The sequence below is a fragment of the Giraffa tippelskirchi genome, chromosome 3 (genome assembly GCF_054371585.1).
Source record: "Giraffa tippelskirchi isolate mGirTip1 chromosome 3, T2T-mGirTip1v1.2.pri, whole genome shotgun sequence".
Taxonomy (NCBI): domain Eukaryota; kingdom Metazoa; phylum Chordata; class Mammalia; order Artiodactyla; family Giraffidae; genus Giraffa; species Giraffa tippelskirchi.
Window position 1 is genome coordinate 64825934 of NC_137277.1, and position 15181 is coordinate 64841114.

Here is a 15181-nt window from a genome sequence, read left to right on the forward strand (position 1 = left end):
AGGAGGTGTCCACTAGAGTGGGACTGGGGATGGTCGGTCATTAGACTCAAAGAACACATGGGAAGAAAGGTTTCTGCTCCTTTGCTTTGAAAGCACAGAGAGATGGTTGTGCAACATGAAGCCAAAGTATTCTGTTAGTGTGGACAAATGTTACCTTGAAATTCAGTTAGGGTTCCTGAGTGGATGATGGCAACCCAGACAAAGTGATGGCAGCATAGGTGCCTAAGGAAGGTGCAGTGTGCACATGTCTAGTTAATGTCTGTGCTAAGTAAGGAGTAGCAAATGCCTGTGTGTCTCTGTTCAAATTCTGTTCTCAGGGAGTATTGTTCAGGAAAGAGCTTTCTGCCCCAACCACTGACCCTTAAAAAATATTTCTAATGAATTACTTTCAAGACCTAATTCTTTGATCAAGGTGGAAGACTTGATTCTTTGAAATAGTCTTGAAAATAGAAAATTTCAACAGAAAAGTGGTTTCTTTGTTTCTAGTCTTCACATTTTCCAAAATTACTGTGAACAAAGTACTTCACTGGAATCTGTATTTGGGGGATTAACCAAAACATAGAAAAAAACTGAACAGAGAAAGAACACTGTGCTCACTTGATGTGTTCTCCTTTCTGTTCTCTAGAACCACATGCTGTGGGAAGAACAACCAGGCAAGAAGCCCAGTTACTTCCAGGGTCTGAAAGCTTTTCACACTAAGCCAGCTCCAGGGCCATTCTCTACCGCTGAGGTGGGGACATGGATTCTTTCCTTCGTTTCTGCAAAAGACGTCCCCCGGGAGACTCCTTCACAACCCAGGAGTATCCCTCAGCACTCGCACATCAGTTTAGATGACCTGTGGCTGGAGAAGACGCAGAGGAGGAAGTTGAAGAAGCAGGCCCAGTTTGAAAGGAAGACTCACGCACACAAAGATGGAGTCCAAGTAAGCTGCCCACGTGCCGTAGTCATCGGACATGACCTGGTACCTCCTCTTCCAATGCAGCAGCTTGCCTTTCCTGCCCCCTTTGCACCTCTTCCCTATACAGTCTGCAGGAGAAACACTGTGTAGTGATGTGTCTGAGAGCCACAGAGGCTGTGGCTCCCCCTTCCCGCTCTGTAGGGTCTGCCCCTGTGCAGGTGATGGAGCAGAACTGAAGAAGGGGAGGCCTACCCTTAAGCCCCTCCCATAGTAATGACCATTCAGTGAGGACCCACTCTGTGTCAAACATTGTGTTAGACACTGGACAGCATTAGTTCTAATACTCGTAAAGGTGCATGACATTCTGATATAACAGTCTCAGTTAAACAAAATTATATAGAGAATTAGATTTTTTTCTCTAGAGTGACACTATGATTTTTACATGAAATTTTCAGCTATTTAAAAATGACTTAGTAGTTTATAAAGCATACCTTTTACACAATCCCTAACTCTGTTTCTTATTCTTTCCCTTTATAAAATAGCAATCTTTTTTATTATTGAGTGTTTGTGAAGTACACATCCATGAATCTCACATCATCCCTGATATCCACTTTTTAAAAAAATTGAGATGAAATTTACATAACATAAAATGAACCATATTAAAATGTACAATTCAGTGGCATTTAGTAGATTCACAAGATTTTGCAGGACTTACCTTTATCTGGTTCCAAGACATTCTCATCATCTCAGAAAGAAACTTCCTAACTATTAAATAGTCACAACCAATTTCCCCTCCCCAGACCCTGGCAAGCACTAATCTGCTTTTCATCCCTATGGATTTACTTATTACCTATAGATATTTAATGTAAATGGAATTATAATATGTCATCTTTTGTGCCTGACTTCTTTCACTTAGTATAATCTTTTTGAAGTTCTTCTCTGTTGTAGCATACAGCAGCACTTTGTTCCATCATGTGGATATGTTTGTTTTTGTTATTCATTCATCCATTGATTGGCATTAGGTTGTCTCCACTTTTTGACTGTTTTAAATAGTGCTGTCAGGAATATCTGTGTATAAGCTTTTGTTTGTTTTCTATTCTTTTGGATATATACATAGGAGTGGCATTGTTGGGACACATGGTAATTCTATGATTAACTTTCTCAGGAACTGCCAGACTTTTCCACACCATTTTATATTTCTATCAACAGTGTAGAGGGTTGCAAGTTCTCCACATTCTTCTCAACACTTGTTTCTTTGTGTTGTGTTATTTTGTTTAAATTATACCATCCTGATGGGTCTGAATGGTATCTAATTGTGGTTTGATTTGCATTTTCCTAGTGACTAATGTTGAGTATATTTTCATATACTTATTGGCCATTTGTATGTCTTTTTTTGGAGAAATGTCTATTCAAGTCCTTTGACCATTTTTTAACTGGGTAATTTTTCTTTGTTGTTCAATTGTCAGAGCTCTTTATGTATGTATCTAGCAGACTCCATGAAATAAATGATTTACAAATATTTTCTCCCATCTGTAGATTGCCTTTCATTTTCTTGATAGTGTCTACTGTTGCATCAAAGTATTTAATTCTGATGTAATCCAGTTTATCTAGTTTGTCTTTTGTTGCTTGTGAATTTAGTGTAATGCCTAAGAATCCATTGCCAAATCCAAGGTCATGAAAGCTTATTTTTATACTTTCTTTTAAGAGCTTTTATACCTATTGCTCTTACATTTAGGTTTTGTATTCATTTTGAATTAATTTTTGTGGTTTATGTGAGGTAGGGTTCCAGCTTCAAACTTTTTCACGTGGATATCTTGTTGTCTTAGCACCATTTGTTGAACAGACTATTCTTTTCCTCATTAAATGTTCTTGACACTCTTGTAAAAAATCAAATGACCTTAGACATATAGGTTTATTTCCAGACTCTCAATTCTATTCTGTTGGTCCTTGTGTCTGTCCTTTTGCCAGTATCACACTATTTACCATAACTTTCTATTAAGTTTTGAAGTTGGGGTGTGTGAATCCTCTTTGTTATTTTTTAAGATTATTTTGCCTGTTTGCTGTCCCTTGCAATTCCAAATGAATCTTAGGGTCAGCTGTTTCATTTCTTGGGGAAAAAAAAAAATGAAGGCCATTGAGATTTTGGTAAGTTTAAATTGAATCTGTAGATTACTCTAGAGAGTATTACCTTCTTATATATATAAAAATTTTAAATCTATGAACACGGGGTGTTGTTTTATTTTTTAGGTATTATTTAGCTGCTTTTCACAATGTTTTATAATTTTCACTGTACAAGTCTTGCATATCCTTGGTTAAAATATTTCCTATGTATTTTATTCTTTTTATGATATTGCAAATAGAATTGCTTTCTTAATTTCACTTTGGGATTTATTCACTGCTAGTGTATAGAAATACAATGGATATTTGTATATTGATCATGTACATACAGATTTGCTGACTTTGTTTATTAACTCTGAGTATCTTTGTGTATTATTTAGAAATTTCTGTGTATAAGATACAGATCCTATACATGTTTTAGAATTTATATCTTTGCATTTAATTTTCTTAGGGAGTTGTAAGCAGCATTGTAATTCTTAATTTTATTTTTCACAATTTGATTCTTAGTATATTAAAACATTACTGACTTTCGTGTGTTTGTACTATAGCCTGTGACCTTGAAGAATTCATTGATTGGTTCCAGAAAATTTTTTCAAAGACTCCTTGGGATTTTCTATGTAAAGAGTAATATCTTCTATGGGTGGGGACAATTTTATTTTTCATTCCCTAATTTGTATTTTTTTCCATTGACTTATTGCAGTGGCTAGGAATTCCAATATTGTGTTGAATAAGAGTGGGAAAAGGATATCCTTGCCTTATTCCCTGTTGTAATAGAATAAATTTCCATTTTTTCACTCTTAAGTATGATGTTAGCTGTAGAACTTTTATAGAATCTTGTTGAGAAATTTCCTCTCTATTCCTAGTTTGCTGAGACTTTTTTTTAAAATCATGAACGTGTTAGCTTTTTTTCAAAAGCTTTTTCTGTGATCATTTTATGTTTTTATCTTTAACCTCTTGATGTGGTAGATTATATTAATTTTTTGGTATGTTGAATCAGCCAACTCTACTTGGAATAATTCCCACTTGGTCATGCAGTATATATAGAATATGTAAAGTCTTATATTAATTTGTTGATATTTTGTCCAGATCATCTGTATCTAAGCTCATAAGAGATATTGAGCTGGAGTTTTCACTTTTGTACTATTTTTCCATAGTTTGGGTATCAGGATAATATGAACCTCACAAAATGAGTTGGAAAGTAATTCTCTTTTCCTGTATTCTTAAATAGATTGTGTAGATTTGATTTTCTTTGCTCTGAATTCTATATTGATATTAATATGACCACTTCTTTTTTGGTTAATGTTTACACGTGTCTTTTTTCATCTTTTTACTTCCAACCTGTCATTGATTTGAATTTCTTATAGGCAGCGTTGTTGGATCTTTTTGTTTTATCCATTCTGCTTATGTTTGTCTTTTAGTTGGTATATTTTGACAGTTAACATGTGAAATGATTACTACATTAGGGCTTAAGTCTGCCAATTTATTATTTGTTTTATGTTTCTTCTGTTTCCCAATATTCTTTTCTGTCAGTTACATGAACAGTTTTTAGGATTCCATCATAATTTATTTGTAGTATTTTTGAATCTATTGTTCTGTATGGTTTTCATAGTGGTTGCTAGAAAAAAATGACCACCCCTCCAGTATCCTTGCCTGGAGAATTCCATGAACAGAGGAGCCTGCTGGGCTTCAGTCCATGGGATCGCAAAGAGCTGGACACGACTGAGTGACTAACACTACTACATTAAAAGCATTATATACATACATAACCTACCACAGTCTACTGTTATCAACATTTTACCACTTCCAATGACCTTTAATAATCTTAGTTCCACTGAGGTTCATTTACTATCCCCACTGTGCTGTGCTGTGCTTAGTCGCTCAGTCATGCCAACTCTTTATGACCCCATGGACTGTAACTCACCAGGCTCCTCTGTCCCTAGGGATTCTCCAGGCAAGAATACTGGAGTGGGTTGCCATGCCCTCCTCCAAGATCTTTTCCAGGAGATCTTCCCAACCCAGGGATCGAACCCAGGTCTCCCTCGTTGCAGGTGGATTCTTTACCATCTAACCACGAGGGTAGCCCATGAATACTAGAGTGGGTAGCCTATCCTTTCTCCAGAGAATCTTTTCAACCCAGAAATCAACCCAGGGTCTCCTGCATTGTAAGTGGATTCTTTACCAGCTAAGCTACCCACTATTAAAATATAATTCTCTTGTGTTTTCTCTACATACATTTTTTTTAAGTATGGTTGATTTACGTCCAATATTAAGGTAGCTTCAGGTATACAACACAGTGATTCAATGGTTTTATAGATTACACTCCATATTAAGTTATTATAAAGTAATAACTGTATTTCTCTGTACTGTATAATTTATCTTTGTTGCTTATTATTTTATGCATATTATTTTAGCACCTCTTAATTCCTTTTTTCCTATCTTCCCCCTCCATTCATCCTCTCCCCACTGTTAACCACTGATGTGTTTTCTGTATCTTTGAGTTTTTTGTTTTAGATTCCACAGCTAAGTGAAAATATACAGCATCTATCTTTCTCTTTCTGACTTATTTCACTTAGCATAATACCCTCCAGGCACATCTCCATTGTTGCAAATGGCAAAATTTCATTCTTTTTATGGCTATTATTCTAATATATATATTTACCCCATCTTCTTTATTCATCTGTTGATGAACACTCACTTTGCTTCCATACCTTGCCAATTTTAAACACTACTGATATTAGCATTGGGGTCCATATATTTTTTTGATTATTTTTGTTTGTTTGTTTTCTTTAGATATACACCCAGTAGTGGAGTTGCTGGATCATAGGGAAGTTCTATTTTTAATTTTTTAAGGAACTTCTGAAAGGTTGTTGCTGACCCACGAAAAGACACCAGGATTCTTGGCCTCCAGAAGAGAAGAATTCAATCCGGGGCCAGAGACAAGGCTTGATTGCTCAGAGCTTTTGTGAAATAGAGTTTTATTAAAGTATAAAAGGGATAGAGAAAGCTTCTGACATAGACATCAGAAGGGGGCAGAAAGAGTACCCCTCACTAGTGTTGGCAATGGAGTTATATACTTTTAATTAGTTATTACATTGGATCAAAAGTACGTCTGGATGTTGTAAAGACCTTACTTAGACCCACTCCCATAATTTACATTTTAAGATAACAGGATTAGCCAGAAAGTTTTTTCCAGAGACTGTGCTCAAGCAGGATACATTATTGTTATATAATCCTAAGGAATATAGAGGAAAAACAAACATTTGTCCCTTCCTCCTCCTTGAGAATTCCAGATCCCTCTCTCCTTGGGGACCCCTGGACTTCTTATCAACCTATTCTCTCACTTCCATGTGGTTTTCCATAATGACTGTACCAATTTACATTGCCACCAAACCTGTATTACGGTGGCCTTTTCTCCACATCCTCACCAACATTTGTTATTTGTTGTCTTTTTGACAACAGCCATTCTGACAGATGTGAGGGGATATCTCACTCTGGTTTTTTAATTAATTTTATTGGAGTATAGTTGATTTACAATGTTGTGTTTATGCTGTGCAGCCAAGTGAGTCAGTTATACATACACATGTATCCACTCTTTTTTAGATTCTATTCCCAAGTAGGTCACTGCAGAGTATTCAGTAGAGTTCCCTGTGCTATTCAGTAGGTTCTTATTAGCTCTTTATTCTATATATGTGTTTGCTTATGCTCAGTCATGTCTGACCCCATGGACTGTAGCAAACCACGCTCCTCTGTCCACAGAATTTTCCAGGCAAGAATACTGGAGCACATTTCCATTTCGTATAGCAGGGGATTTTCCTGACCTAGGGATCGAATCCATGTCTCTTGCTTCTCCTGCATTGGCAAGTGGATGTTTTTTCCACTGTGCCACCTGGGAAGCCCATTCTATATATAGCAGTGTGTATATGTCAGTCCAAGTCTTCCCATTTATCCCTCTCTCTTCTTCCCCCTGATAACCACAAGTTTGCTTTCTACATCTGTGACTCAACTTCTGTTTTGTAAATAGGTTCATTCATACCATTTCTTTAAATTCTATGTATAAGCAATATCATATGATACTTGTCTTTGTCTGACTTACTTCACACAGTAGGACAATCTCTAGATCCATCCATGCTGAAGCAAATGGCATTTTTTAATTCCTTTATAGCTGAGTAATATTCCATTGTATGTATGTACCGCATCTTCTTTATCCATTTCTCAGCCGATGGACATTTAGGCTGCTTCCATGTCCTGGCTATTGTAAATGGTGCTTCAGTAAACATTGGGGTGCATGTATCATTTCAAACTATGTTTTCTCCAGATATATGCCCAGGAGTGGGATTGCTGGATAATATACTGACAAAATGTGGTCCTTCCACTGAAGAAGGGAATGGCAAACCACTTCAGTATTCTTGCCTCAATAACCTCATGAACAGTATGAAAAGGCAAAAAGATAGGACACTGAAAGATGAACTCCCCAGGTCGGTAGGTGCCCAATATGCTACTGGAGATCACTGGAAAAATAACTCCAGAAAAAATGAGGAGATGGAGCCAAAGCGAAAACAATACCCAGTTGTGGATGTGACTGGTGATGAAACCAAGGTCTGATGCTGTAAAGAGCAATATTGCATAGGAACGTGGAATGTTAGGTCCATGAATCAAGACAGATTGGAAGTGGTCAACCAGGAGATGGCAAGAGTGAACGTCAACATTATAGGAATCAGTGAACTAAAATGGACTGGAATGGATGAATTTAACTCAGAAGACCATTATATCCACTACTGTGGGCAAGAATCCCTTAGAAGAAATGCACTAGCCATCATAGTCAATAAGAGAGTCTGAGATACAGTACTTGGATGCAATCTCAAAAACGACAGAATGATCTCTCTTTATTTCCAAGGCAAACCATTCAATATCACAGAAATCCAAGTCTATGTCCTGACCAGTTATGCTGAAGAAGCTGAAGTTGAATGGTTCTATGAAGACCTACAAGACCTTCTAGAACTAACACCCAAAAAAGAAGTCCTTTTCATTATAGGGGACTGGAATGCAAAAGTAGAAAGTTAAGAAACACCTGGAGAAACAGGAAAATTTGGCCTTGGAGTACAGAATGAAGCAGAGCAAAGGCTAATAGAGTTTTGCCAAGAGAATGCACTGGTCATAGCAAACATTCTCTTCCAACAAGACAAGAGAAGACTCTACACATGGACATCACCAGATGGTCAACACCGAAATGAGATTGATTATACTCTTTGCAGCCAAAGATGGAGAAATTCTCTATACAGTCAGCAAAAACAATCCCGGGAGCTGCTGTGGCTCAGATCATGAACTCCTTATTGCCAAATTCAGACTTATATTGAAGAAAGTAGGGAAAACCACTAGACCATTCAGGTATGACCATACAGTGGAAGTGAGAAATAGATTTAAGGGACTAGATCTGATAGACAGAGTGCCTGATGAAATATGGACAAATGTTCATTACATTGTACAGGAGACAGGGATCAAGATCATCCCCAAGAAAAAGAAATGCAAAAAAGCAAGATGGCTGTCTGAGGAGGCCTTACAAATAGCTGTGAAAAGAAGAGAAGCAAAAAGCAAAGGAGAAAAGGAAAGATATACCCATTTGAAAGCAGAGTTCAAAAGAATAGCAAGGAGAGATAAGAAAGTCTTCCTCAGTTATCAATGAAAAGAAATAAAGGGAAACAATAGAATGGGAAAGACTATGGATCTTTCCAAGAAAATTAGAGATACCAAGGGACCATTTCATGCAAAGATGGGCACAATAAAGGACAGAAATGGTATGGACCTAACAGAAGCAAAAGATATTAAGAAGAGGTGGCAAGAATATACAGAGCTATACAAAAAGATCTTCATGACCCAGATAACCACAATGGTGTGATCACTCACCTAGAGCCAGACATCCTGGAATGTGAAGTCAAGTGGGCCTTAGGAAACATCACTATAAACAAAGCTAGTGGAGGTGATGGAATTCCAGTTGAGCTATTTCAAATCCTGAAAGATAATGCTGTGAAAGTGCTGCACTCAATATGCCAGAAAATTTGGAAAACTCAGCAGTGGCCACAGGACTGGAAAAGGTCAATTTTCATTCCAATCCCAAAGAAAGGCGATGCCAAATAATGTGCAAACTAGTGCACAGTTGCACTCATCTCACACGCTAGTAAAGTAATGCTCAAAATTCTCCAAGCCATGCTTCAACAATACGTGAACAATGAAGTCCAAGATGTTCAAACTGGTTTTAGAAAAGGCAGAAGAATCAGAGATCAAATTGCCAACATCTTGGATCATCAAAAAAGCAAGAGAGTTCCAGGAAAATATCTATTTCTGCTTTATTGACTATGCCAAAGCCTTTGACTGTGTGGATCACAACAAACTGTGAAAAATTCTGAAGGAGATGGGAATACCAGACCACCTGGCCTGCCTCTTGAGAAATCTGTATGCAGGTCAGAAAGCAACAGTTCGAACCGGACATGGAAAAACAGACTGGTTCCAAATAGAAAAAGGAATACTTCAAGGCTGTATATTGTCACTGTGCTTATTTAACTTATATGCAGAGTACGTCAGGAGAAATGCTGGGCTGGATGAAGCACAAGCTGGAATCAGGATTGCCAGAAGAAATATCAATAACCTCACATACGCAGATCTCCCCTTATGGCAGAAAGTGAAGAAGAACTAAAGAGTCTCTTGATGAAAGTGAAAAGGGAGAGTGAATAAGTTGGCTTAAAGCTCAACATTCAGAAAACTAAGATCATGGCATCTGGTCCCATCACTTCATGGCAAATAGATGGAGAAACAGTGGAAACAGTGGCAGTTTTTTGGGGCTCCAAAATCACTGCAGGTGGTGACTGTAGCCCGGAAACTAAAAGACGTTTACTCTTTGGAAGAAAAGTTCTGACCAACCTAGACAGCATATTAAAAAGCAGAGACATTACTTTGCCAACAAAGGTCCATCTAGTCAAGGTTATTGTTTTTCCAGTAGTCATGTATGGATTTGAGAGTTGGCCTATAAAGAAAGCTGAGAGCCGAAGAATTGATGCTTTTGAGCTGTGGTGTAGGAGAAGTCCCTTGGACTGCAAGGAGATCCAACCAGTCTATCCTAAAGGAAATCAGTCCTGAATATTCATTGGAAGGACTGATGTTGAAGCTGAAACTCCAATACTTTGGCCACCTGATGTGAAGAACTGACTCATTAGAAAAGACCCTGATTTGGGGAAAGATTGAAGGTAGGAGGAGAAGGGGGCGACAGAGGATGAGATGGTTTGATGGCATCACCAACTCAATGGGCATGAGTTTGAGTAAACTCCAGGAGCTGGTGATGGACAGGGAAGCCTGGCATGCATGCTGCAGTCCATGGGGAGGCAAAGAGTTAAGCACGACTGAATGACTGAACTGAACTGAACATACATCACTATGTCTGTCCATAGTGGCTGTACAAATTTATGTTCCCCCTAATAGTGTAGGAGGTCACTGTGGTTTTGAGTTACATTTCACTAGCGGTTAGCCATGTTGAACATATTTTCACGTTCCTTTTGGCCGTCTATATGTCATCTTTGGGAAAATGGTTATTCAAGTCCTCTGCCCTTTTTTCAATTGGGTGTTTTGGAGTGTTTTGATACAGAGTTATATGAGATGTTTATATTTCTTACATAAACTGCTTATCAGACGTATCATTTGGAAACATTTTCTCCCATTCAATAGGTTGCCTTTTCATTTTATTGATGGTTTCCTTCACCGTTCAAAAGCTTCTAAGTTTGATGAGGTTCCATTTGCTTATTTTGGCTTTCCCTGATGGCTTATGGGTAAAGTATCCACCTACAATGCAGGAGACAGAGGAGACGCAGATTCAATCCCTAGGTCAGGAAGATCCCCTCAAGTAGGAAATGGCAACCTACTCCAGTATTTTTGCCTGGAAAATTTCACGGACAGAGGAGCCTGGTGGGCTACATCCATGAGGCTGCAAAGAATCCTACATGACTGGATTCACATACCCACAAACTCTTGCCTGAGGAGACAAATCATTATATATATATAATGATATATATAATGATATATATATATATAATTTCAGTTCAGTCACTCATTCAGTCAGGTCTGACTCTTTGCGACTCCATGTACTGCAGCATGCCAGGCTTCTTGTCCATCACCATCTCCCAGAGCTCGCTCAAACTCATGTCCATCAAGTTGGTGATGCCACCCAACCATCTCACTCTCTGTTGTCCCCTTCTCCTGCTGCCTTCAGTCTTTCCCAGAGTCAGAGTCTTTTCCAATGATTCAGTTCTTTGCATCAGGTGGCCAAAATATTGGAGCTTCAGCAACAGTCCTTCCAATGAATATTCAGGACTGATTTCCTTTAGGACTGACTGGTTTGATCTCCTTGCAGTCCAAGGGACTCCCAAGAGTCTTATCCAACACCACAGTTCAAAAGTATCAATTCTTCGATGCTCAGCTTTCTTTACAGGTCTGCTCTCAGATCCATACATGACTACTGGAAAAACTGGAAAAAGCTTTGACTAGATGAACCTTTGTCAGCAAAGTAATGCCTCCACTTTTTAATATGCTGTCTAGATTGGTCATAGCTCTTCTTCAAAGAAGCAGGTGTATTTTAATTTCATGGCTACAGTCACCATCTGCAGTGATTTTGGAGCCCAAGAAAATAAAATCTGTCACTGTTTCCATTGTTTCCCCATCTATTTGCCATAAAGTGATGAGACTGGATGCCATGATCTTAGTTTTTGAATGTTGAATTTTAAGCTAGTTTTTTTCACTCCCCTCTTTCACTTCATCAAGAGGCTCTTCAGTTCCTCTTTACTTTCTGCCATAAGGGTGGTGTCATCTGCATATCTGAGGTTATTGATATTTCTCCCAGCAATCTTGATTCCAGCTTGTGCTTCATCCAGCCCATCATTTCACATGATGTACTCTGCATATAAGTTAAATACACAGCTTTGACGTACTCCTTTCCTGATTTGGAACCAGTCCATTGTTCCATGTCCAGTTCTAACTGTTGCTTCTTGACCTGCATACATATTTCTCAGGAGACAGATAAGGTGGTCTGGTATTCCCATCTCTTTCAGAATTTTCCACAGTTTATTGTGATCCACACAGTCAAAGGCGTTGGTGTAGTCAATAAAGCAGAAGTAGATTTTTTTCTGGAACTCTCTTGCTTTTTCTACGATCTAACATGTTGGCAATTTGCTCTCTGGTTCCTCTGCCTTTTCTAAATTCAGCTTGGAATTCACCTGGAAGTTCTTGGTTCACATACTATTGAAGCCTCACTTGGAGAATTTTGAGCATTATTTTGCTATTGGTGAGCTGAGTGCAATTGTGCAGTAGTTTGAACATTTTTTGGCATTGCCTTTCTTTGGGATTGGAATGAAAACTGATCTTTTCCAGTCCTGTGGCCACTGCTTAGTTTTCCAAATTTGCTGGGATATTGAGTGCAGCACTTTCATATCATTGTCTTTTAGGTTTTGAAATAGCTCAGCTGGAATTCCATCACTTCCACAAGCTTTGTTTGTAGTGATGCTTCCTAAGGCCCATTTTACTTCACTCTCCAGGATGTCTGGCTCTAGATGAGTGATCACACCATTGTGGTTATATGGGTCATTAATATCTTTTTTGAATAGTTCTTCTGTGTATTCTTGCCATAGCTTCTTAATATCTTCAGCTTCTGTTAGGTTGATACCATTTCTGTCCTTCATTGCGCCCATCTTTGCATGAAATATTCCCTTGGTATCTCTAATTTTCTTGAAGAGATCTCTAGTCTTTCCCAGTCTTGCTAAGGCCTATGTCAAAGAGTATACTGTCTACATTTTCTTCTAAGAGTTTTATACTTTCTGATCTAGGTCTTTATCAGAGGTCTGATATAGATCTTTATCCATTTTGAGTTTATTCTTTATATGGTGTGAGTAAATGTTCCTATCTCATTCTTTTACATGTAGCTGTCCAGTGTTCCCAGCACTGCTTATTGAAGAGACTTTTTCTCCATTGCATATTCTTACCTCCTTTGTCATAGACTAATTGACCATATGTACATGGGTTTCTTTGTGGGCTCTCTGTGATATTTCCTTGATCCACATATCTTTTTGTCAATACCATACTGCTTTTTTATACTGTAGCTTTGAAGATTAGTATGAAGTCAGGCAGCATAATACTTCCAACTTTGTTCTTTTCTATCAAGATTGATTTGTCTATTTGGGGACTTTTGTGGTTCCATACAAATTTAGGATTATTTATTTGTTTTTCTTCTGTGAAAAATGTTATGGGTATTTTGATAGGCATTGCATTAAGTCTTCTGACTCCTTTGGGTAGTATAGATATTTTAACAATATTACTTCTTTCAGTTCATATATATATGATGCATATATATATATATGTATATGATGCATATATATATATAATGCCTTTCCATTTATTTGTATCATCTCCAATTTCTTTTATCAATGTCTTATAGTTTTCAAAATATATGTCTTTATCCTCCTTAGTAAATTTATTCTTAGACATTTTATTCTTTTGATGCAATTGTAAATGGTAGTGTTTTTTGCTTCTCTTTTTCATAATTAATTATTAGGGTATAATAGATAAGCAGTGAATTTCTGTATATTAATCTTATATCCTGCATCTTTATTGAATTCATCTATTCTAAAAGTTTTTTTGGTGGAGATTTTAAAGTTTTCTATGTGTAATATCATGTCATCTGCAAATATTACAGTTTTACTTCTTTCCTTCCAATTTTGGTGCTTTTTTTTTTTCTTATCTGTTTGCTATGGCTAGGATTTCCTATACTGTGTTAAGTAAAAATGGTGAGAGTGGGCATTCTTGTCTTGTTCTTGATCCTGAAGGAAAAGATTTCAGGTTTTCCCCATTCAGTACGATGTTAGGTGTGTTTGCCATAAATGGCCTTTATTATCTCAAGAAATTTACTTCTATACCAACTTTGATAAGTTTTTATCATGAATGGATACTGAATTTTTGCTAATGTTTTTTCTCCATCTATTGGGAGATCATGTGACTTTTATACTTTATTTTTCTTATAGCCTTGTTTGTACAGGAGGTTTTCTGCCAATTTCCAGTTAGTTTTCAGTGGTAATTATTGCACATGTAGAGGTATTTTTGATGTGTTTGTGGGGGTAGATGAGTTCCACTTCCTCCTACTCTTCCATCTTTATCAATTCCCTTATCCTTCATTTTGTTAACATGGTGTATAACACTGATTGATTTGTAGATATTGAATCATCCTTGCATCCCTGGGATAAATCCCACTTGATCATGGTGTATCAATATGATCCTTTGTTATTTCTTTTGAATTTAGTTTGCTAATATTCTGTTCAGGATTTTTCCATGTGTGTTCATCAGAGATGCTGGTCTGTAATTTCTGATTTTTGTAGTGTCTTTGTCTGGTTTTGGTATCAATGTAATGCTGGTCTCATAGAATGAGTTTTGGAATGTTTTATCCTCTTCAATATTTTAGAATAGTTTGAGGATAGATAGTAAGTCTTCTTTAGATGTTGAAGCTGAAACTCAAATACTTTGGCCACCTGATGCAAAGAGCTGACTCATTTGAAAAGACCCTGATGCTGGGAAAGATTGAAAGCAGGAGGAGAAGGGGATGACAGATGATGAGATGGTTGGATGGCATCACTGACTCAATGAACATGAGTTTGAGTAAACTCCGGGAGTTGGTGATGGACAGGGAGGCCTGGCGTGCTGCAGTTCATGGGGTCACAGAGTCGGACACGACTGAGTGACTGAACTGAACCGAAGTGTTTGGTAGAATACCCCAATGTCTCGGCAAATACAGATTTTTCCTGCAATGTAGGAGACACAAGGGGTGCGACTTCAATCCCTGGGTCGGGAAGATCCCTTGGAGGAAGGAATGGCAACTTACTCCAGTATTCTTGCCTGAAAATTCCCATGGGCGGAGAAGCCTGTGGGGCTACAGTCCAAAGGGTTGCAAAGAGTTGGACATGACTGAGTGACTAAGCACACACACACACAGAATTCCCCTGTGAAGCCTTCTGGCTTTGGACTTTCGTTTCTTGGGAGTTTTTGACTACCAATTCTGTTTCAATACAAAAATCAGTCTGTTGAGATTATCCATTTCTTCCTGATTCAATCTATGAAGATTATATGTTTCTAGGAATTTATCCATTC

The 15181-nt window shown here is 37.7% G+C and overlaps 1 protein-coding gene across 2 annotated transcripts in view; it reads left to right on the forward strand.

The window, feature by feature from the left end:
* Positions 1-15181, forward strand: part of ARHGEF4 (Rho guanine nucleotide exchange factor 4) — a 265787-nt gene that overhangs the window by 109294 nt on the left and 141312 nt on the right. Inside the window, exons 1-2 of one of the 2 annotated variants that reach the window (XM_081583139.1) lie at positions 632-647; positions 759-922. In XM_081583139.1, the coding sequence (XP_081439265.1) occupies positions 632-647; positions 759-922 (180 nt within the window). Of the gene's footprint in view, positions 1-625; positions 923-15181 lie in introns of those variants that run through there. The other variant, XM_081583138.1, reaches the window with a different exon arrangement.